The 25,241-nt window shown below is 46.1% G+C and overlaps 2 protein-coding genes across 2 annotated transcripts in view; both read right to left on the minus strand.

Annotated features, from left to right (window-relative positions):
* LOC141106826 (uncharacterized) overlaps positions 1 to 25,241 on the minus strand; it is a 559,651-nt gene that overhangs the window by 148,571 nt on the left and 385,839 nt on the right. The window lies entirely within an intron of this gene.
* Positions 1 to 25,241, minus strand: part of LOC141104975 (uncharacterized) — a 31,464-nt gene that overhangs the window by 4,157 nt on the left and 2,066 nt on the right. The window contains exon 2 of the mRNA XM_073594785.1: positions 6,657 to 6,659. Within this exon, the coding sequence (XP_073450886.1) occupies positions 6,657 to 6,659 (3 nt within the window). The remainder of the gene's footprint in view (positions 1 to 6,656; positions 6,660 to 25,241) is intronic.

Consider the following 25,241-nt stretch of genomic DNA (forward strand, 5'->3'; position numbering starts at 1 on the left):
CACAATAATAGGGTGTGGGGGGTTGCTGGATATTGAAGAACTACTAATCCCATGGTAACACATTTTTGGACTGTTTGCACCGGTTAAATAGATACCAAACATGTCAATCCTTAAATTTACGTGCGCCCGTGAAATGATGGCTAACTTCAGAACCCGATATTATATATATATATGTACAGTATTTATATATGCTTTAAAAGCCCCCTATATGTCATCAGTTTAGTGTTACAGTGGGGGTCTGGTGTAGAATTATCGCTTTCATTCCGGCATGCGTGGCGATATGTAACATGTGTATCGCGGGGGGCGTGGCCAACGACCGGGATGTGAGGACGTGTAAAGCCTGAGCTCCGTCCATCTCACTCAGATCCTTCAACCATCCTGCTAGCCCGGCCGCCATCCACAACCATCCTGAAGCTTACTAACCTCCCAGGACTCCAGAGCACCTCTGGCCATGGTGAAATACGGTCCGGCCATGGAGGAAACCTCGGGATTCGGTCCGCCATCGCAGCCATGCCCGCAGCAGCAAAATGGCGCCGGCCGGCTCCAAGCTCAGAAGCAAGGTCAGCCATCCACCTCCCTGACAATCCAGCAGCATCGAGGGAAGGGTGAGTCACAACATACCCCTGGCAGCAGCCCTGAAGGCCCCCTTCTATCCTCCTCCCCAGATGACATAGACTCAGTATCTGATCCTAATGCTGATGTGGCTGCAGGCCCTGCAGAGCCCTCTCTCTCACAAATCATTGAGGCTATACAGCACAGCCATGCTTCCCTTACCACTCAGATGGACTCAATTAAAACTGATCTATCATTCCTGAAGCATGATGTGCAAAACCTGCGACATAGAGTGCAAAATGCGGAACAGCGCATAGGAGATTTAGAGGATGACACGCGTCCTTTGCAGGGATCTGTAAGGGAGTTGCGCCAGGCCCAAGATTATATGGCTGATAAGCTTACAGATATGGAAGATCGTCTAAGACGCAATAATCTCCGCTTCCTAGGCTTTCCGGAAGGGGCAGAGGGCAAGGCCCCAGAAAAGTTTATGGAGCAATGGCTGATGTCAGTATTTGGCGCAAATGTTTTTTCCACCATGTTTGCCATCGAGAGAGCCCATAGGGTTCCGCTGCGCCCCTTACCCCTGGGGCACCCCCACGTGCCATGCTCATTAAGATGCTGCATTTCAGGGATAGAGAAGCCATCATCAGGGCGGCCAGAGAGAAGGGGAACATACTCTTCAACGGTAATGGCATCACCATCTTCCCTGATTTCTCGGTAGCCACACAGAAACAGCGTGCCACTTTCCTAGCGGTCAAGAGGCGTTTGCGTGATCTACAACTACCATACAGCATGCTATATCCTGCACACCTTCGGGTCATTCATCAGGGTAAAGCCCATTTCTTCAGTGATCCGAAAGAAGCAGCTCACTGGGCAGACACGCTAGGACCTTTAGAGCAAAGGAACTTGCCACGGAGATCACCCCCTCGATGACCAATACATCTCCTTATTGTTCAAATAACAGCAAAGCTCTCTGTTCATTGACATCCTTGAGCTAATGATCTTTAATATCCAAGAAGATTGAAAACTAGCCCCAGGAACTTGACATTCCCATATTGGCACTTATCCAACTGCAGGAAGACTAAGATATCCAATGCTGTACGTCCCATGATGGAACTGTTAGTATCCTTCTATAGGCTGACCAATCTGGTTACAGCTAGGTGGGCTGGAACTGAAACTTTCCTACCATCATTCAGAAGAATATTTTGTTAAGGCCAGGCTGATGAATATTCAGCTTGGGAAGTATCCACGGGTGGTAGCTTGTGTTCACAATCTCCCCCTGATTAGTGTTATCTCAGGTTATTGACCACGAGACTGTTCTAAACACCCCCTGCTACGCAGTTTCAGTTTAGGGTACAAAGCTCTCATGAGTTGGGGTATGGGAGCCGGGAGGGTTAGGGTGGGTTGGAAAACCTTATGGGTATTGGCATCGTTTATGCCATGGTTACATGATTATTACTTTATGATAAATATTTGCAGGTTCACGGATCAGACAAATCATCAAGGTGCTCAGGTATACGTGTTTGATAACATAATATTTTTTCAGAAAAGTGTCCGGAGTTGCGCCCCCACCTCTCGGGGAGATTGAAGTTCCACACGATGGTTAGCTCTGAGGTGCCTCGGAAGGTGGTCGTGCAACCTTAAGTTTTACACTCAGAAATGAATACTTTACGTCTGATATCATGGAATGTTAGGGGGCTTAATTCTAAGATAAAACATTCAGTGATGTTTGATTACTTAGCACGCCACAAGCCGCATGTGATCCTCCTCCAGGAGACCCATCTCCAGGGCTCCAGAGTTATGGCCCTTAAAAGAGCTAAAATAGCTTATGCTCTACATTCCACCTATTCCTCTTTTGCCAGGGGGACGTCTATTCTCATTGCCAAATCAGCACCAATCCCAATTAAACACATTAAACTTGATCCAAATGGCTGTTTTGTCATCTTGGTAATGGAACTTCTAGGTAAACCATATACGGTGATAAACATTTATATCCCACCACCCTTTACAAAGAAATTTTTTGAGAAGGTGATGGGAACAATACTCGAAATTGCTGAAGGCCCATTAATAATAGCTGGGGATTACAATACGGTGCGAGATAATTCTATGGACAGATTCCGATGTTCTACACTACCCCCAACGCCCCTAGGGTCTTATCTAACTCAATTTGACCTGGTGGAGGCCTGGAGGTGGAGACATGCTAATGTGAGGGAATACTCGTGTCAATCTGACTCCCATAATACTCTATCACGAATTGATCTCTGCTTGGTCTCTTCTAATATACTTCATTTAATAACAGGAATTAAGTACCTACCCAGGGCACTATCAGACCATTCACCTCTGATGGTGGACCTGGCCTTTAACGCGCCCTCCTTGTACAGGGTGTGGAGGCTGAGCCCACTCTGGTTAGAGGATCAGGCCGTGATAGACCAGAGTTCAGCTGATATGAAACTTTACTGGATAAATAACAAACATAGTGCAGACGCCCTGATGGTCTGGGATGCCTTTAAGGCCACCACTTGTGGTTCCTTTGCAGCTGCGATTGGACAGGCCCGCAAGGCATCACAGTCCAGACTAGTGGACGCAGAGGGTGGGCTCAGGGACGCAGAGATTGCGCACTCTGATGGCCCTACTTCTGCGACACACGCCACTTGGCGACACAAGGCAAGAGAGCTGGATTTGGTACTAGTGGAACGTACACAAAAAAAACTTCTATATCAGAGCCAGCGTATATTTGAATTCGGGGATAAAAATAGTCGGTTATTAGCATACCTAGCCAGACCAGCCTGCAATATCCCCAGAATTAAAAATTCAGCGGGCATAGTGGTGGAACAGAGCGAAGATATTATGGAAGCATTTGTCGAGTTCTACTCCACCCTATACACAACCAGAGCTCACTATACAATAGTGGAACTAGACGATTACCTCTCGGAAATTTCACTCCCCAAATTAACGGAGCTTCAGACAGTTACACTTGACGCCCCATTGACGGTAGACGAAATAGGAGAAGCAATACAATCCTTTGCTAGACACAAAACTCCAGGCCTTGATGGATTTCCTATTGAGTGGTACATGCAATTTAGGGACCTACTAATACCTCATTTGTTAAGGATGTACAATTTTGCCATTAAAACAGGTCAGCTGCCACCCTCCATGTCAGAAGCACTGATAGTGTTAATCCCCAAGCCTCATAAAGACCACCTCTTATGCGAATCATACCGGCCAATCTCGCTTATCAACTCTGATGTAAAGATTTTAGCTAAAGTACTTGCTAAACGATTGAATGCGGTGATTACGACCATTGTGGGGGCGGATCAAACAGGATTCATACCTGGAAGGTCAACCTCTATCAATTTGCGTAGACTGTATACTAATCTGAAGGCAATTCACGATACAACTGGTACCCGCGCTGTACTTGCTTTAGACGCTCACAAGGCCTTTGTCTCAGTCGAATGGCCATATCTTTTTGAAGTTCTAGCCAAATTTGGATTTGGCCCTACTTTTATAAAGTGGGTACGCCTCCTTTATTCCAATCCTATTGCTAGATTGAGAGTAAATGCGTCCGTATCAAAAGCTTTTCAGATAAAGAGAGGTACAAGACAAGGGTGTCCATTGTCACCACTCCTGTTCGCAATAGCAATAAAGCCCCTGGCAGCATTGGTGAGATCCAGTGGGGAAATTAAGGTACTGACGACTGGGGGCCTAGAAGAAAAAGTGTCCTTATATGCGGATGACATCTTGATATATTTGGAGGACCCCCAGTCGTCACTCCCGACCCTGCTGGAAATCATCCGGCGGTTTGGCCATTTTTCAGGCTTTCAGGTCAACTGGGATAAATCTTTATTGTTCCAGATCGACCGAGAGGCTCAAATAAGACTACCTCAAGACTGCCCATTACAAATAGTCCACAGCTTTAGATACCTGGGGGTTTTGATTGAACAACCTATCTCTTCCTATGCCAAGATTAATTTAGACCCCCTCATTAGTAGATTAAAAAACACATTGAAAACCTGGAATAACCTCCCACTTACGCTCTTAGGAAGAATAAATATCTTTAAAATGATTTACCTCCCGAGATTCCTTTACGTTCTGGGTAACTCACCAATCTATATAACAAAAGCTAAATTTAAGGAAATAGACTCTATAATCACCCATTTTATATGGAGGGGCGGTGTGGTGAGGATTGCCAAACATACCTTACAATTGCCCACCTTGGAGGGGGGACTGGCGCTACCATGTCTCCAAACATATTATATCGGTTCACAACTGGCACATGCCCATTGGTGGTTCTTTCCAGAGGCCAACAATGCAGCTACTGCTCTTGAGGCAGCCTTCCTCACCTCATACGAATCCCTCCAAAACCTAATACATCGCATGTCACTTAGGGGGAGAGGGGGAGTAAAGGTTCTGGCCATGACACTACAGATTTTTAAAATTTCTAAACTACTACCCCCTAGTTCTAGAGCTGTCTTGTCTCCTAATGCTCCATTATGGGGAAATCCAAGCTTACCAGAATTTAACCAGAGAACTGACGGGGGATATTGGGCAAAGAAAGGGGTTAAAACTATAGCACACCTGTTTTTAGACAATACATTCTGATCTTTTATGGAATTTCAGAGGGATTTTGGGCTCCCACACACGGCCTATTTCCAGTATTTACAGATAAGACATACTGCAGTGGCACAATTTGGGCTTCGTAATACAGAGATGCAACCTTCCCAACTTGAGCTTCTACTGACCGATCCTTGACATGACAAACTTATATCGTCCTATTATAAGACTTTGCTACACTCTACTACTACTAGGCTCACTGCTATTGAACATAAATGGAAATCGGACATACCCGAGCTGACGGAGGAGATTTGGGGGGAAATATTGCCCGTACAGATCCCCTCTGTCATCTCTTCTAGAGATAAAGTGATCCAGACTAAGTTATTATACAGAGCATACTTCACACCACAATTGCTATTTAAACTTAAGAGAGCATCTGATTCTTTATGTCCTCGATGCGGGACAGCTGAGGGCACGTTCTTCCACTTAATATGGGAGTGCGCGCCGGTACGGCAATTTTGGTCAGAGGTTACGGCCATTATCAGCACTATAGCTAAAATACCAAATATCTGTAATCCTCTTAGATGTCTGTTGGGGTATATTGATGATGAAGAGTTACCCAAAAATGTTCAATCCTTCATACGTATAGTGATGTTTTATGCTAAAAAAACAATAACCATGCATTGGAAATCTAATGTGGTCCCGACCGTGAAACTCTGGCTCACTATTGTCAACCAAGCTATACCATTATATAAGCTGACATATGAAGCTACAGGATGCCCCAAAAAGTTCACCAAAATCTGGAACTCATGGGTGAGTTCAGAGAGTACCATACCTCCTGCTTAATAAGAGACCACAACATTGGTATGATATTGTAAATCCCAGTACCTAACACCTGATGGCGACAATGATATGTATTTTGAGATGTGTTGTATGTACTACTGCATAATGTTAATCTGTATACCTGTCCACTGTATTGAACCTTGAATAATGCAATATTTGCTGTGCTTTGTACACCTGTATAACAATTATTGTTACTGTTTATAAAAACAATAAAAAAGTTACCTTTAAAAAAAACAAAAAAACATGTGTATCGCAATCGACTTTTCAGGCGTGTGTATGTATATTTTTTAATTTTATGTAACTTTTTTCCCCATAACATAAAAAAGCCCCCTATTTTTTTGGTGATAGGTTCTCTTTAAGGAGACATCCAGGGTCTAAAAGACACCCAATGTCCCCCCTGAGCTCCACTGAATGTAATGCGATGCACTTCGCACTGCGTTACATTCTTTCCCAGCTTCGATGGTCGGGGAAACTGCCAATGAGGACCTGGAAGTCACGTCATACAAGTCACTTCTGGGTCAGCAACAAGAAGGGAAGGAGAGCGGATGTGTGTTCGCTCTCCTCCCTCCCCTATACCCGGCAGCACCTGCTATGCCAGTCCTGAACCTGTAGATTGGTAATCAGGATCCATAGCGGAGGGCACACCTGGGGTGTGTGGAGTATTCGGGTGGCAGCCCAGGTGCCAGGACGCAATTTTTTGTCACCATGACGGCCTGACACCTAGGGTTTGTTGAGCCTGGATTATTGTTTGTTACATATTAGAGGACCCGGGACTAGGGATAGACCGAACGACCCCCTGTTGGGTTCAAACCAGAACTTTCAAACATCGCAAAAGTTTGGAACTGAAAAACAAACCCCATTGAAGTCTACGTATGGCACTCAAACTGGACAGATCAAAAGTGCCCATTTTGAAGGCTTATATGCAAGTAATTGGGCATACAATGGTTATGAGGGTCCGGGTACTGCCCTAGGGGACATTTATCAATGAAAAAAAAGTTTGTAAGAAACGTAATTTTTACATGAGCGGTGATCTACTGATGCTTAAAGCATAAAAATGAAAAAAAAAATCATTTTAATATAGTGCCTGGGGAGTCCTCTTAGTCTACCTGTAAAGTGGTGCATCTGTACTGTGTATAGAAACTGCTGCAGTAATAATTGCATTTGTAAAGCCAAAGAAATGACATTTTTCCTGCAAGCTTTCTTTATTTTGTAAGCAACGGCTTGGGGAGCCAGTCTGTATGATGAGGCCACAATGTAGTGCACTGGGAACAAGATTAGAGATTTTTTGGATAAATTCTGCTGTTTTTTCCACAGACTTTGGATAGAAGTAACAGGTGCGGAAAAATTGGTCTTTGGGTTTTGGTGGCACCTTCACACTGTAACCCTATAGAAGTACTCTTGATGAAAGCAAGAATTGGCCTTGCTGTCAAAAATCTAAATGACATGCACCTGTCAAACAGGTGCGAAAAAATTGGTCTTTGGGAGTTAATTGTGCCCAAAAACATTCTTCCAGATGAAATCAACATCCACAAAGCTAGGCAGCCTAGAAGTCCTGCAGAGATTCCACATCACAAAAACACTTAATCAGCAACATTAGCGTCAGGGGCTTCATAGCTGTTGGTAATCCAGGACTGATTAATTTTGATAAATGTCAGATGGTCCACGGAGTCTGTGGACAGACGCATTCTATTATCAGTAACAAAACCTTCAGTAGCACTGAATGCCTGTCCGGAAAGCACGCTGAATGCAGGGCAGCCCAGCAGCTCAATTGCATACTGGGCAAGTTCTGGCCAGTGGTCTATTCTCATGACCTCATAAGCCAGTGGATCGTTGACTGGAAAACTCTCCATCTCTGTTTTTGCCCCTAGATAATCGTCCACCATGTGATGCAGACGCTGACCAACAGAAGCCTCAAAACTACGTTTTCCATGACACTGTAACCTACCAGAGTTGGGAAAAGCATTAGATAAACTCCTCTTTAAGGTGTCCTCAAGAGATTTCATCTTCTGCACTAGCCTGAGTTCTGAGATTTTCCCCTTGTAACGGTGGTCAAGGAAGGTTGCCAACCAATAGTGATCCTTCTGTTTTATGCCACATATTCTTGGGTCTATTCGCAGGCTTTGAAGTATGAGGGTGCCCGTGCAAATTTGCGGAGGCATGAGAAGCAGACTCATCAGGGTCACTGAGGATTACAGTATCTGGAACTGCCTCCTCCCAACCACGTACTACTCCCAAGGGTTCTGCGGATGGAAAACCATCTCTTACTGTTTGGCGTATGTCTTCCTCTGCTTCAATGCCTCCAAAACTGCCAGAAACCTCCTCCCTCTCCTCTTGTGTGTTTTGTGGCGTAGGAACAATGGTGTCTGCTGCATAAAGTGGGCCTTGAGAGGAAAGAAAGTCCCCCTCTTCCTCCCGCTGCTCTGCCTCAAGTGTCCTGTACATAATACCATGCAGAGTCTGCTCCAGCAGGAACACAGCAGGGATTGTGTCACTGATTCTTGCATTGTCACGGCTCCCCATCCTTGTGGCCTCCTCAAATGGTGACAGTGCAGTGCATGCATTTTTTATGAGCAGCCATTGGCATGGGGACACACCAGCTGAAGCACTGCATGACACGTTTTAGCCTGACTCATTGAAAAGCCCCTTGGACGCTTAGGGGGTACTTGTAGTTCATAGGACAATTCAGCAGAGGAGAGCATTGAGGAGGAGTAGGAGGTAGAGCTGACAAATCTTGCATCATCACCACTAGCTGTATGGAGACATGGCAGCACAAAACAAGCTACAGCAATGAGCCCTGTCCTGGATCCTTCCGAGTTGCAAGCAGAGTTACTCAGTGTGCTGTGAACAAAATATATCATCCCTGACTATGCTTGCTGGACCACGTGTCAGTAGTAACGTGGACTTTGCGGCTGACTGCCTTGCCAAACGATGCCACAACATTGCCTTTCACGTGATGGTACAGAGCTGGAATGGCCTTACGTGAAAATAAATAGTATCTGGGAACCTGCTATTGTGGTACAGCACATTCTGCAAATTCATGGAAGGTGGTAGAATCCAAAGGCAGTAGTAGAGACAGCAGCTTTGACAAGCTTGCATTTAGACATTGGGCATGTGGGTGGCAGTGTCTGTAATTTTTCTTTTTTGCTGCAGCAGATGGGTCAGAAAAATTGCTGCTGAGAGGCCATAAAATATAAATATATAAATATAGTGGGGGCAGACTGCGTTGATTAAGGAGGTGTAACAGAATTGCGCCTCTTTTGTGTGGCTTTCAGGTGCTCTTGCCAATGGGCTGAGTGGTGGGAGGTTCAATGCCTTGTCAAGCATGCGGTACCCAAATGGCTGGTGTTCTTGCCATGCTTGATACAAACTTTGCAAATTGCAACAGTGCAATCGACTGTACATGTGCTGAGAAAGGCCCAGACAGCTGAGCTGTGGGAAGTGGGCTGGGAGATAACAGCTCCACAATGTGATGGAATAGGGTGGCTGCTCTCTACCCTTCCTTGATGGCTGCCTCGTTGGGGGGTGTGCCTCACCCTCACTTTCCTCCTCTGCTCTATTCAGCACCCAAGTCACGTCAGTGAGCTCATCATCATCATCTCCTCCATCTTCATTATCACTGGAGACAACTTAGCAATATGCTGCGGCTGGGAGAACATGACTGCCAATTTGTGTACCGGTATTCTCCCCTCTCTGTAGGCTTATGTTCTTACCTTCCTCATCCTCAGAACCAACATATGAATCAAGTAGTGGCTATGCATCGTCAAGGAGTAAGCTCAGCTCAGCTGACTCCTCCATGCCTGATGCTGGGGCTATGTCAGGAATAAGACAAGGAGGCAGAATAAGTCACTCTGGCAGCTGCAGTGGACCACGCACTAGTCTTTGCTTGGGTGACGGAGGATGAGGATGATGATTTAGTAAGCCAGTCCACCACCTCCTCTGCATGCTGTGGCTGGATAGCATGGGCAACATCACTAAACAGAGGAAATGATGCCCTGCCTGAGGACTGACCACGTCCATCTTTGCCTGTGGACACCTACGCTGCTGCTGGTCCCCTCATAGTGCCACGGGAACGTCTGCCTCTCCCTGTTGTCCTCCCAGACATGATGGGGGGGCGCTTATTTACAAAATGTAATAAAGATGTGGAAATGTGTACGTGGATGCACTTTAATCAATGGAAAGTGGTGTTTGGTGCACTTTAACCTGAGTAGTCACTACACAGACACACTCCACACTATAATATACTGCAGTAAAACTACACTGAGGCACTGCAATATACTGCGCCAAATGTGCAGTAATGCACAGAAATATACTGTGTTAAACGTGCACTAATGCACTGAAATATACGGCGGTAAACTTGCAGTAACGCAATGAAATAAACTGCATTAAATGGCTAGTAACGCACTGAAATATATGGTGTTAAACTTACAGTAACGCAATGAAATATACTGCGTTAAACGGCACATAATGCACTGAAATATACAGCTTTAAACTTGCAGTAACGTACTGAAATATACGGCGTTAAACTTGCAGTAACGCACTGAAATATACTGCATTAAATGGCACGTAACATGCAGAAATAAATAACGATAAATTTGCAGTAATGCACTGAAATATATGGTGTTAAACTTGCATAACGCTCCTAAATATACAGCGTTGAACTTGCAGTAACACACTGAAATATACAACGTTAAACTTGCAGTAACCCCAGAAATATACAGCGTTAAACTTGCAGTAATGCACAGAAATATACAGCGTTAAACTTGCAGTAACGCACTGAAATATACAGCGTTAAACGGCACGTAACGCACTGAAATATACGGCGTTAAACGGCACGTAACGCACTGAAATATACTGCAGTAAACCTGCCCTGATAAAATAAACTGATACTAATGTAAAAATGAATGGTCACTACACTCACACTGACTGAACTATCACAAGATTCACATTAAACTGATACTCTACACTGACAATAGAATCAGAATAGCACACTAACTGTCTAGTAGCACTGAACAGAGTCCTGTTCTATCTCTCTCCACGCTGATATCACACTACAAATGGGCACTATTGAAAGAATGCTTTTATAGTGTGGGGCGGGACTAAGCAATGGGCCATGATTGGATAGAGTCGTCATGACAGCGTTCAATCATGGCTCTGACAGTGCTCGATGCCCTGATTGGACAAAGCTTTCATTCCTTCAGCCAATCAGGGATTCCAATGCACTGTGTGCCAGCACAGTGCATTGAGGTCATTCGGCGGTGCCAAACAAACGGTCAAACGCCCCGATAATTCGGGTGATCATCTAATGAGCGAACAGCCAATGTTCGCCCGAACTCATGCTCAGGCCGAATCATTCACCCATCCCTACCCAGGACCCTCTTGGTCTGTCAGATTATAAACCCCCTTTTCTCTGTTGGTCTTGTTTGGTTTCTGAACTGGATTTGATTAGTATTAGATCTGCAGACAAGGAATGATAAATATGATCTGTTTGCTCTGAGGCAGTGCTGTGAGGTCAATGGAGGGTCATCATGATGTCCAGAAAGGGGAACTTCCTACACAAATAGACTCAGCTCTAAGTGGGTCTGCTATATGGTCTCTCACACTATCCTCGTAACGGCAGGTGCAATGATGAGCTCGTTATCTGAAGACTAGAAAGCACAAAAATTCCACATTTTAATTTTATAGAGTGCGGCCATCCAGAGTTTGCTGAATTTTGGCCGCAGTAGCCGGCTAATCAGGATAATTGCCAGAACTCCGGCTGCAAGGCTCCAATCTCTGACAGCCTGCTGACTGACAGGAGTGATGTCACTCTCTGCAGTAAGAGAAGGGATTTGATTGGATAGCAGGAGGATGCTGCTGGTGGAGTAGAGAGCTGTGGGGGAGGAGCCTTTTTTCTTCCCTCCAGTGGCAGCCCAGTGTGGATAGGAGGACAGCAGGGGGAGGGGTTTGTTCTCTTGGTTGCCAAGTATTCTCTAGTATTCAGGACATTGTACAGGGTGGTGGTGGGTTCCTGGGTCTCTGAATTCCAGCACCGGGCACTGCCAGACCCTGTGTCATGGGAAGGTATTGGACTGTCTCCCTGTATGTATAGCACTGATCATTTGAGTGCCCAACAAGGAGTTAAAGCGGTATTCCGCCCCAAAAAAAAATATTAAGAGCCAGCAGCTACACATACTGCAGCTGCTGGCTTTTCACAATAGGACACTTACCTGTCCTGGAGTCCAGCGATGTCAGCACCGCAGCTGATGTTTCCATCAGCTGTCAGGTGCTGCAGCCGCCATTGCCGGTGAGGGTACCCGGCAGTGTAGCCTTACGGCTTCATGCTGGGAACCCTACTGTTGTCGTGGATAAACCACTATATTCTTTTGCGCTATTAAGCGCCCTTTCAGCTTCTCAGTATAATCCATCTTTAAACAACCCGTGTCTCCTTCATTTCCCCAATAAACAGACACAGTCACCGTTCTGATGTTCTTAGCTCCATCGCTCAAACCCACTGACCTGAACCTCTAAGCACATTTTATTCATATAGCCTCATGGTTTTTCAATCGACCAATCAAGCACAGGCATTCCCCCAAACAGGAGGGGTTATACAACAACCAATGAACAATGACTAGGGGAGTCTTATGGGCGTGTCTGGGCGGGGGCAGCGTGTACGATTTCCCGCCCCCTGTCTCTGTAAGCTAAAATAGAAAAAAAAATAAAAAGCTAAAAGACAACTGGCTATTTTGGACTATGCCGCCTAGAACTATGACGACTAAAGGAGTGGGGTGTTCCATTCCAGTATTAGCATTTTGTCTCACAGACTACTGTGAAAGCTCCAACCAGGAGCTTGTAATTTATGTTGTTCGTAAAAGTTAATGTACAGTTTTTTTTGTTTTTTTTATGGTTTAGGCTACAAACAGCTGATCCCAGTTTGTTTGCTGGGTTGCATTTTTGGGGCTTTTCCTTTTAGTTTGTAATTTGCCTTTTGCTGTCACTTTTTAAATAGCTTTTTTTTTCCCTCTGGTTTCATCAGTCTATCAATTAAGGGTTGTGGTTAATTGCTCACAGGTGCCTATTTAACTGGTTGTAGGACTCAGTCTGAAGCTGTGGAACTTGGTGTAAGTGGAGCTGGAATAAGTGGGAGTTAAAAACCAGAGTTTAAAACAGGAGGTTATAACAGGGGTCATAGTACCTGTGTAGTGTGAGTATCTGAGTGTTGCCTGAGTAGTGTGTGTGGATCGTTAGTACTTGTGTATTGCGAGTGCACGTAGGTCTGTGAGTACCTGTGTATTGTCTTGTTTTGTACCTGTGTATTGTCTTGTCGTGTACCTGTGTATTGTCTTGAGTATTAGTGCCAGGAAGCTAGCTGTTAGGTAATTTGGACAGGGTAAAATCCCCAAATCCTCACTAAATTTAATAGGTACGATGCCCAGCAGGTGTGGAGAGGCGACTCTTTGTACATCTTGCCGCATGTATGCGTTCCTTGATCATCCGATCGAGGGCGAATACTGCTGTGCAAAATGTAAGCACATTGTTTCCCTGGAAGCCCAGGTTCTGAATCTAGGGAAGCAACTGTCAGCACTGAGGAGTCCCTCCATACTAAAGGTGAGCCAGGAACGTACACGGCAGGTGCCGTCAGGGGCCAGCACAGAGGCGGGTGGAGACAAAGAGGTGCCGGCACTAGCAGAGAGTAGATGGGTGACAGTCAGGAGGGGTAGAGGGGGAAGTGCCAGAGAGGCCGATCCAGGACTGGAGCATCCCAATAAGTACACTCCATTGAGTGACATTGGTGAAACCAGTCAGGGACCAGCACTGCTGGAGATGAGGGACTCTCCTAGCTGCTAGGGGAAGAACTCCTCCAGTGAGAGTGGGGGGGCAGCAAAGGGAAAGGAAAGACAGATTCTGGTGGTAGGGGACTCAATTCTTAGAAGGACAGAGAGGGCAATCTGTAACCAAGACCTGAAGCGCCGAACAGTATGTTGTCTACCGGGCGCTCGGGTTCGGCACATCACGGATCTTGTGGACAGATTACTGGGAGGGGCTGGGGAAGACCCGGCTGTCATGGTGCACGTTGGCACCAATGACAAAGTCAGAGGCAGATGGAGTGTCCTAAAGAACGATTTTAGGGACTTAGGAGCTAAATTGAGGAAAAGGACCTCCAAGGTAGTGTTCTCAGGAATACTACCGGTACATCGAGCCACACCAGAAAGGCAGAGGGAGATTAGGGAAGTAAACAAGTGGCTGAAGAGCTGGTGTAGTAAGGAGGGGTTTGGGTTCCTGGAGGACTGGGCCAACTTCTCAGTCGATAACCGGTACTATAGAAGGGACGGACTGCACCTAAATGAGGAGGGTGCAGATCTGCTGGGAATGAAGATGGCCAAAAAGTTAGAGGGGTTTTTAAACTAGGCGATGGGGGGGAGGGTCCAGAGACAGTGATAGCCAGCGCGGAAGATATTCCAGAGGGTAGTATTGGGGGCATTAGTGGTAGGTTAACCAAAGCACAAAAACACAAGGTGAGTATAGTAGCAAGTCCTAGTTGCAATCTTGAAACACCCAATACGAGGACAATATGCGACCGGTCTAAACTATGTGGCATGTTCACTAATGCCAGGAGTATGGCGGACAAGATGGGTGAACTAGAGATACTGTTGTACGAGGAGGATTTGGATTTTGTGGGAATTTCAGAGACCTGGTTCAACAGCTCTCATGATTGGCTGGCAAACATTCAAGGGTATACCCTATACCGCAAGGATAGAGAGGGTAAAAAAGGGGGAGGGGTATGCCTATATATCAAGAATAATGTACAAGTGAATGTGAGAGATGACATCACTGAGGGGGCTAGGGAGGAGGTGGAATCTTTATGGGTAGAGCTCCAAAGGGATGAAGCTAAGGGGAAAATAATACTGGGACGGATCTCCTATCACAAATTGGATTAGCAGCAAGGATGGGAAGTGTTATCATAATGGGGGATTTTAATTATCCAGACATAGACTGGGCGGAGGGAACCGCGCATTCATTTAAGGCTCGCCAGTTCCTTAATGTCTTGCAGGACAATTTTATGGGTCAGATGGTAGATGCACCAACTAGAAATAAAACATTACTAGAGCTACTGATTACCAACAATACAGACCTGATCACAGATGTGGAAATACGGGGCAATTTAGGTAACAGCGATCATAGGTCAATTAGTTTCAGTATAAATCACACAAATAGGAAACATGAAGGGAACACAAAGACACTGAATTTCAAAAGAGCCAACTTCCCTAAACTACAAACCTTGCTAAAAGGCATAAATTGGGATAAAATCTTAGGAACAAAGAATACGGAGGAGAGATGGGTTTGCTTTAAGAGCATATTAAATAAGGGCATTAGCCAATGTATCCCATTGGGTAATAAATTTAAAAGAGCGAACAAACATCCTGGATGGCTTAACTCCAATGTAAAAATGCATATAAAAACAAAGGAGAAGGCCTTCAAAAAATACAAGGTTGAGGGATCATCATCAGCATTCAGAATTTATAAAGAATGCAATAAGAAATGTAAGGGTGCAATTAGGACGGCTAAGATAGAACATGAAAGACACATAGCGGAGGAGAGCAAAAAAAATCCCAAGAAATTCTTTAAGTATGTAAACAGTAAAAAAGGGAGGACAGACCATATTGGCCCCATAAAGAATGAGAAAGGACATCTGGTTACAAAGGATGGGGAGATGGCAAAGGTATTGAATTTATTCTTCTCCTCAGTCTTCACGAGTGAATCGGGGGGCTTCAGTAACCAAAACTGCAGTGTTTATCCTCATGACACAACACAGGAAGCATCTACATGGTTAACAGAGGACGGAATTAAAATTAGACTTGAGAAACTTAACATTAACCACTTCCCGCCCGCCCTATAGCGGATTGACGTCCGGGAAGTGGTTGTGTTATCCTGACTGGACGTCACATGACGTCCAGCAGGATAACATGCCGCAGCGCGCCCCCGGGGGCGCGCATCGCGGCGATCGGTGTGTCAGTCTGACACACCGCTACACTGATCTTGGTAAAAAGCCTCCGGCGGAGGCTCTTTACCACGTGATCAGCCGTGTCCAATCACGGCTGATCACGCTGTCAATAGGAAGAGCCGTTGATCGGCTCTTCCTCACTCGCGTCTGACAGACGCGAGTAGAGGAGAGCCGATCGGCGGCTCTCCTGGCAGGGGGGGTCTGCGCTGATTGTTTATCAGCGCAGCCCCCCCGCAGATCACCACACTGGACCACCAGGGATCGCCACTAGGACCACCAGGGAAGGGGCAACATGTGGATGGCCAGGTATGTACCCCATGGCCATCCACATGTGCCCAGTGTGCCAAATCTGTGCCAATCAGTGCCCACAAATGGGCACTGATTGGCACAATTATGTTGCAGTGATGCCCAGCAATGCCACCCTTAGGGGCATCACTGCAAACAAGCAATGCCATCAGTGCCACCCATCAGTGTCCATTCATGCCATCTGTTAGTGCCCATCCGTGCCCATCAATCAGTGCCCATCTGTGCCCATCTGTGCCAACTATCAGTGCCACCCATAAGTAACCATCAATGCCACCTACGAGAGCCCATCAATGCCACCTATGAGTGCCCATCAGTGCCGCCTATAAGTGCCCATCCGTGCCACCTATGAGTGCCCATCAGTGCCGCATACCAGTGCCACCTATCAGTGCCCATCAGTGCCACCTATCAGTGCCCGTCAGTGCCGCCTATTAGTGCCCATCATCAGTGCCGTCAGTGCCACCTCATCGGTGCCCATCAGTGCTGCTGTATCAGTGCCCGTCAGTGCAGCCATATCAGTGCCCGTCATTGAAGAAGAAAACGTACTTATTTACAAAAAGGTTTAACAGAAACAAAGAAAAACTTTTTTTTTTCAAAATTTTCGGTCTTTTTTTATTTGTTGCGCAAAAAATAAAAACCGCAGAGGTGATCAAATACCACCAAAAGAAAGCTCTATTTGTGGGAACAAAATTATAAAAAATTTGTTTGGGTACAGTGTAGCATGACCGCGCAATTGTCATTCAAATTGTGACAGCGCTGAAAGCTGAAAATTGGTCTGGGCGGGAAGGTGTCTAAGTGCCTGGTATTGAAGTGGTTAATAAATCACCGGGACCAGATGGCTTGCATCCGAGGGTACTTAGGGAACTCAGTCAGGTGATTGCCAGACCGTTGTTCCTAATTTTTACAGACAGTCTATTGACTGGAATGGTACCAGCTGATTGGAGAAAAGCCAATGTAGCACCAATATTTAAAAAGGGCCCAAAAAACATCCCTGGGAATTACAGACCAGTTAGCCTAACATCAATAGTATGTAAACTCTTGGAGGGGATGATAAGGGACTATATACAAGATTTTAGTAATAAGAATGATATCATTAGCAGTAATCAGCATGGATTAATGAAGAATTGTTCTTGCCAAACCAATCTATTAACCTTCTATGAGGAGGTGAGTTGCCATCTAGATAAAGGAAGGCCCGTAGACGTGGTGTATCTGGATTTTGCAAAAGCATTTGACACAGTTCCCCATAAACGTTTACTGTACAAAATAAGGTGCGTTGGCATGGACCATAGGGTGAGTACATGGATTGAAAACTGGCTACAAGGGCGAGTTCAGAGGGTGGTGATAAATGGGGAGTACTCAGAATGGTCAGGGGTGGGTAGTGGGGTTCCCCAGGGTTCTGTGCTGGGACCAATCCTATTTAATTTGTTTATAAATGACCTGGAGGATGGGATAAACAGTTCAATCTCTGTATTTGCAGACGATACTAAGCTAAGCAGGGCAATAACTTCTCCGCAGGATGTGGAAATCTTGCAAAAAGACCTGAACAAATTAATGGGGTGGGCGACTACATGGCAAATGAGGTTCAATGTAGAAAAATGTAAAATAATACATTTGGGTGGCAAAAATATGAATGCAATCTATAGACTGGGGGGAGAACCTCTGGGGGAATCTAGGATGGAAAAGGACCTGGGGGTCCTAGTAGATGATAGGCTCAGCAATGCCATGCAACACCAAGCTGCTGCTAATAAAGCAAACAGGATATTGGCATTAAAAGGGGATCAACTCCAGAGATAAAACGATAATTCTCCCGCTCTACAAGACTCTGGTCCGGCTGCACCTGGAGTATGCTGTCCAGTTCTGGGCACCAGTCCTCAGGAGGGACTTACTGGAAATGGAGCGAGTACAAAGAAGGGCAACAAAGCTAATAAAGGGTCTGGAGGATCTTAGTTATGAGGAAAGGTTGCGAGCACTGAACTTATTCTCTCTGGAGAAGAGACGCTTGAGAGGGGATATGATTTCAATTTACAAATACTGTACTGGTGACCCCACAATAGGGATAAAACTTTTTCGCAAAGAGAGTTTAATAAGACTCGTGGCCACTCATTACAATTAGAAGAAAAGAGGTTTAACCTTAAACTACGTAGAGGGTTCTTTACTGTAAGAGCGGCAAGGATGTGGAATTCCCTTCCACAGGCGGTGGTCTCAGCGGGGAGCATCGATAGCTTCAAGAAACTATTAGATAATCACCTGAATGACCACAACATACAGGGATATATAATGTAATACTGACACATAATCACACACATAGGTTGGACTTGATAGACTTGTGTCTTTTTTCAACCTCACCTACTATGTAACTAAAAAAGACAGGTATCCTGTCCCACCTCCCCCCCCCCCCCCCCGAAAGGTGCCAATTGTGGCACCGGAGGGGGAGAGGAGACATATGAGCGGAAGTTCCACTTTTGGGTGTAACTCAGCTTTAAGGACTGCCCTTCTTCATTCCGATTGGTATCATGAAAAATGTTAAGTTGACCAGTGAGATGGTAAGGTGAAGGTCGCCTCCATTTCCTGGCAGGAGTTCTGTAAGGAGGTCTACACAGTAGTATAAACACAATAGCAGGAGCTAATTACAATTACCAATACAAACAGTGACCTCCCCCCCCCCCCCAGCCTAGTAGGCAACAAACTATAGTAGGAGTAGACTGTCCGACTCCTACCCAGTTCTAGAGGCCAATGTGATCAGCTCTCTCAACTAACATGTGGAGTTCAGAATCAAACAAAGTCTTTACATATATCCTGGGAGATGTTGTGGATAAATATTACTGTCCCCTTTTAAGTAGTCCAAGATATATTTTCTCACTCACCCTGTGCCAGGATAGCACAGGGTGACTTAGACATAAGAGGTGTATGGGGAGCTGAAACAAGGGCATCCCATACTTTCCAAGGGATTCTGGGTTCCATGGGCCCTCTCGTCACACTCGGCTTTAAGGACTGCCCTTCTTCATTCCGATTGGTATCATGAAAAATGTTAATTTGACCAGTGAGATGGTAAGAAGGTGAAGGTCGCCTCCATTTCCTGGCAGGAATTCTGTAAGGAGGTCTGAAAAGTAAGTGCAGGTGGGAGGACCATCATAGACCAAGAGCCCCATTCCCTACTTAGAGTCCCCCTGACCCTACAGCCTCCTCTTCCCTCAGAGCCCTGATGCCTGTCAACCCTATGAAGGGCCCAGAGCCATTCAACTCCACTACCCCCTCAGGGGCCCCAAAGACCTCTAGCCTCAGTACCCCCTGAGATGTCCCTCAGCTCCTCTACTTCCCTCAGAACCCTCAGTATTTTCCTCTCTCTGGCACCAATGATGGAACATATTCTTCATGGCAGGCTGGGGAATGTTTTCTTCCTCCTGACCAGCAATGTAAGGGGCTCTATGCTCCATACTCCTGACCCCGGCACTCCATCATTGTGATGGCTGCATAGTGTAATGATTGCCCATTGACTGCCTGTGTAGTGTAATAATTGCCCTTTGTAGACCATGTATGGTCAGGATGGTCATTGTCTAGTCTATTTATTGTCAGTGTGGTTTGTTTAGAGGAACATATTACTAGAATTTATCTCCAAAATGAAGAGAATGTTCCAGGCCCGTAAGTGGGGGAATGTTCTGCCCCTGAAGGGGTTAATCTAGGTTTCCACACTATATATATGTGTATCATCATCTGCTGGAGATAAAAGACGTCACAGTGACTATGGAGGAAGAGGACGGACATGACGGGGGGGTTACTGGGTGTAAATAGAAAATAAGATCTTATTACCTCTTCCAACAATGTCTTCTCTCTACTTCCTCCCGACTCACCTCTCACCCAGAACTTCCTGTCTGTACCTGAGATTACTTTTTGTCTTCCATAGAGACTTCCTGTCTCTATGGTAGAAGTGAGAAGATCACCACCTTGTGGAGCTCAGAGGAACTGCAGCCCCCGAGAAACGTCTCGTAGTGTGAACAAGGTTTTGTGCTGTGTTTGTATGTACTGTATATCCTTATAGATGGTGTCATCTCCTCTCCCACCAAGGGGGGCATATGTGTAAATACATTTATATGGACATTTTTAATTGGCAATTACATTTTAGAGTGAGTTCTAACCACAAAGTACGATGGTCAGAATAGGTAACATCTGTTATTCAGCGGGAGAAGGTGCTCGCTGTGCTATCATTCAGGGAATGTTTAGAACTCAACGAATATCACATTTGTCGCCCAACTGCCAGAATTCTTTTCTTCACACATCACCTCTCTATTATAGCATTTTAAAATAATAATCCAATGTGTGTCCTCATGGAAATCCGGTGTCCGTTGTAGGGAGCTTACTTTTTTACTAGCAACTTCATTACAGTGGGAAGAAGACAAATGGAGGTAACATGGTATCCTCAGAAAGGTGAAAGGTGGACATAGTCTATGGAAGAGAGGATGGGCTGTAAATCAACCATGTTCTTGAGAAGAGTAAGAAATGGTGATTGGCCACCAACTGTCTAATCTGAGATAATAGTAACAAGGAAGGCTGCCTTCTGTGCTGGAGTCATAGAAGGGACCTTGGGCAATGGTTTGAAGGAAGGATACTGAAGTGTTGATAACACATAGAGCCACGGGAGGCTTAATAAAAGGAACCATGTAACTGATGCCATTGTTGTGACCCAAGTAAGGGTTGCCAAGCATCCTTGAAATATTGCAGGGGCCAACAGCTGGCCCTCAGTGTTGTTAAGTGGCAGACACTGATCAATGCCACATTACATTCGGACAATGTAACTGACACCCTGAATAAAGCTGTGACTCAGAAAGTGGGTTGTAGGACACGATCTTTGGAGTGGGGTGTAAAGCAATCAAAAAGTCCTTAAGAAGAATAAGAAAAGCTGAATGTCTGGCAAGTGGCAACTCGGATACACGTCTACAGGTTGAGACCATGACAAGAAAGGCTTCCTTCTGGGCTAGGGTCATAGGGCTCCATTCACAAAGTCATATCTTACGGTATCCGAGTATGGGGTTGTCATCGTGATTGACAATGGATCTACATCCGGGGACTTTTCTTTAATTGTTTTTGTTTTTTAATAAAGGAGTCAAAAACTGCCTCCTGTGTTTTTTTGGTGAAAGAGAAGGTGTACCATGTACCCCATGCTCATTCATATAGGGGGGGGCTGGGATCCAGATTCCGATAAGCCCCCCACCCATACACACCCACAACCACTGGCCAGGTTGTGGGGAAGAGGCCCTTGTCCCCATCAACACGAGAAAAGGTGTTTTGGGGGGGCAGAGCCCAACCTGCCCCAAAGCATCCCCCCTATGTTGAGGGCATGTGGCCTGGTATGGTACAGGAGGGGAAGGGGCGCTCGCTCATCTTCCCCCTTTCCTGTCCTGCCTGGCTGCATGCTCAGATAAGGGTCTGGTATGAATTTGGGGAAGGGGGGGGCACGCCATTTGTTTTTACATTTTGGCGTGAGGGTTCTCCTCAAAATTCATACCAGACCCAAAGGGCCTGGTATGAATTGAGTGGGCCCCATGCCATTTTTATTTTTTTCATCGCCAGCAAATCTTTTTCTTTACAGTCAGCGTGGGAATTCCTCTGACAGCCGATGACTCATTGGTTTTAAAGGACGCAGCGGCCGCCCGTTCCTTAACAACTATTGTTTTCTGGTTGTTAAGGATGCCAGCAGCTACTGATTCCTTCAATATCACATGCCGAGATCATTAATTATTTGCTGCATGCATTTTTTTTTCCTCTTGTGAACTGATTTTCACTCCTGTTTTTGCGGTATTTACCGAGCGTTTTTGCTTTTTGTGGTAAATACCGCATAAAGCAATAGTGAATTGACATTTTCAGGATGTCGCATGTCGTATTTGGGAAAACACCTAAATACCGCGTGAGATCTGCTTCTGTGAATGGAGCCCACAGAAAGCATCTCACACATTGTTTTTGTTTTTTTTTTGCATGCTAGTCTCATAGCAAAAGTGAATAGGTTACCAGAGTTACGAAAATTCTTGTAAGTATTGACTATAGTAATCCTTCATTTCCGTGCATCCACGTCTTGGTCTACAGACGAATACTGTACTGATCAAACGAAAGTCACTTGTTCTGTTATCTTCCGAGAAAATTTTTTGTGCTTGTCCCTTCAAATAAATTAGCATGAACTCGTGATCGGCTCTCGAAAGCTGTGAACTGCCGGTGCTCACCACTTCACCAGGATGTACTGCGTTGCTGGTGCTCACCACTTCACCAGGATGTACTGCACTGCTGGTGCTCGCCACTTCACCAGGATGTACTGCTCTGCTGGTGCTCACCACTTCACCAGGATGTACTGCGTTGCTGGTGCTCACTACTTCACCAGGATGTACTGCACTGCTGGTGCTCGCCACTTCACCAGGATGTGCTGTGCTGCTGGTGCTCACCACTTCACCAGGATGTACTGCGCTGCTGGTGCTCACCACTTCACCAGGATGTACTGCGTTGCTGGTGCTCGCCACTTCACCAGGATGTGCTGTGCTGCTGGTACTCACCACTTCACCAGGATGTACTGCGCTGCTGGTGCTCGCCACTTCACCAGGATTTAATGCTCTGCTGCTGCTCGCCACTTCACCAGGATGTACTGCGCTGCTGGTGCTTGCCACTTCACCAGGATGTACTGCGCTGCTGGTGCTTGCCACTTCACCAGGATGTACTGTGTTGCTGGTGCTCGCCACTTCACCAGGATGTACTGCGCTGCTGGTGCTCACCCCTTCACCAGGATGTACTGTGCTGCTGGTGCTCGCCACTTCACCAGGATGTACTGCGCTGCTGGTGCTCACCCCTTCACCAGGATGTACTGCGTTGCTGGTGCTCGCCACTTCACCAGGATGTACTGCGCTGCTGGTGCTCACCCCTTCACCAGGATGTACTGCGTTGCTGGTGCTCGCCACTTCACCAGGATGTACTGCGCTGCTGGTGCTCACCACTTCACCAGGATGTACTGCGCTGCTGGTGCTCACCCCTTCACCAGGATGTACTGCGTTGCTGGTGCTCGCCACTTCACCAGGATGTACTGCGCTGCTGGTGCTCACCACTTCACCAGGATGTACTGCGCTGCTGGTGCTCGCCACTTTACCAGGATGTACTGTGCTGCTGGTGCTCACCACTTCACCAGGATGTACTGCTCTGCTGATGCTCGCCACTTCTCAAGGATGTACTGCTCTGCTGGTGCTCGCCACTTCACCAGAATGTACTGCGCTGCTGGTGCTCGCCACTTCACCAGGATGTACTGTGCTGCTGGTGCTCACTACTTTACCAGGATGTACTGCGCTGCTGGTGCTCACCACTTCACCAGGATGTACTGCTCTGCTGGTGCTCACCACTTCACCAGGATGTACTGCGCTGCTGGTGCTCACTACTTTACCAGGATGTACTGCGCTGCTGGTGCTCACCACTTCACCAGGATGTACTGCTCTGCTGGTGCTCACCACTTCACCAGGATGTACTGCGTTGCTGGTGCTCACCACTTCACCAGGATGTACTACGTTGCTGGTGCTCACCACTTCACCAGGATGTTCTGCGCTGCTGGTGCTCACCACTTCACCAGGATGTTCTGCGCTGCTGGTGCTCACCACTTCACCAGGATGTTCTGCGCTACTGGTGCTCACGACTTCACCAGGATGTACTGCACTGCTGGAGCTCATCACTTCACCAGGATGTACTGCGCTGCTGGAGCTCATCACTTCACCAGGATGTACTGCGTTGCTGGTGCTCACCACTTCACCAGGTTGTACTGCGCTGCTGGTGCTCACCACTTCACCAAGATGTACTGCGCTGCTGTTTCTCCTCATTCTCTTTGTTGGGATTCTTTCATCTTCTGAATCGGTTACTGAACCGCGGCTCTCCATGGGTTCATATTCAGAATCCCAATCTGACAGTGAGAGCTCCTCCCAGCTACTCTCATCTGTCATGATCAGAATCTAAAAGGCCCCCTCCACTTCTGTACCTTTGTTCAGACATGGCGTTCATTTTTCTGCTGGCTCTGGTGACTCTGTATTGGTTTGACACTGGTACAGATATTACTGGCTGCACTGGTCACATGGTACTGGTGTGACGGTGATCAGGTCCTGGTATGTCAGTGACACTGGTACAGATATTACTGGCTGCACTGGTGTGATGGTGATCAGGTACTGGTATGTCAGTGACACTGGTAAAAGATGTTGATGGGGCCCTGTACCCCGATCTGTGATTGGCGGAGTCCAAGTGACACAACTATCACATTTCTCACTCCTACACACCCCCGAGGGGTACAGTGGGAGGATGTACGGGTACGTTCCCCTAAATAGACAAAGCTCCCAACCAACTTTATATGTATAATGGTTGGGTGGGAGGTGGTTAAATAAACATCTCCTGACACTTAGGGGTCTTTTCAGGAAACATTTGCACAGTAATTTGCCTGGGTAAAGTGCATGTACATTCCTTCTCTGTGTATCGGGGTAAAAAAATGAATGTTATTTGGCTATTTGCTGAGCTTTTCATATGTTTTCCATTGATTTAAAATGAAAATACCACATTTGGCCACTAGATGGCCCTAATCCCCATACTTAGCGCCATCTAATGACCAAATGTAGAATTGTCCTTTCTATATCAATGGTTGGTATAATATTGTTGGCTTCATTAACTCACGTTCTTCAATGTCTTCTGTACTCATAAGTGTATGATCTCAGTTATTTGTATGAAATCACGTCTGATGGAGGAAACTAAGGGGTCTATTTTATAGAATATTAGTTGAGGATTGTGACAAACATTTGCCCAGCCGTAAAAAATTCAGTCCATTTTATAATGAACACAGTGATTTCCTATGAGCCTCAGCTCCATCTAGTGTTTATAATGCAGTATTTTTTCCTGAAATACCTTCATCAGTAAAACTAGTGCAACACGGCATTATGGCCACAAGATGGAGCCAATGATCATAGGAAATCATCATAAGAAATAAAATTTGGACACAATTCATCACAGTTGGGTGAATTGG

Source organism: Aquarana catesbeiana, linkage group LG08 (genome assembly GCF_042186555.1).
Source record: "Aquarana catesbeiana isolate 2022-GZ linkage group LG08, ASM4218655v1, whole genome shotgun sequence".
Taxonomy (NCBI): Eukaryota; Metazoa; Chordata; class Amphibia; order Anura; family Ranidae; genus Aquarana; species Aquarana catesbeiana.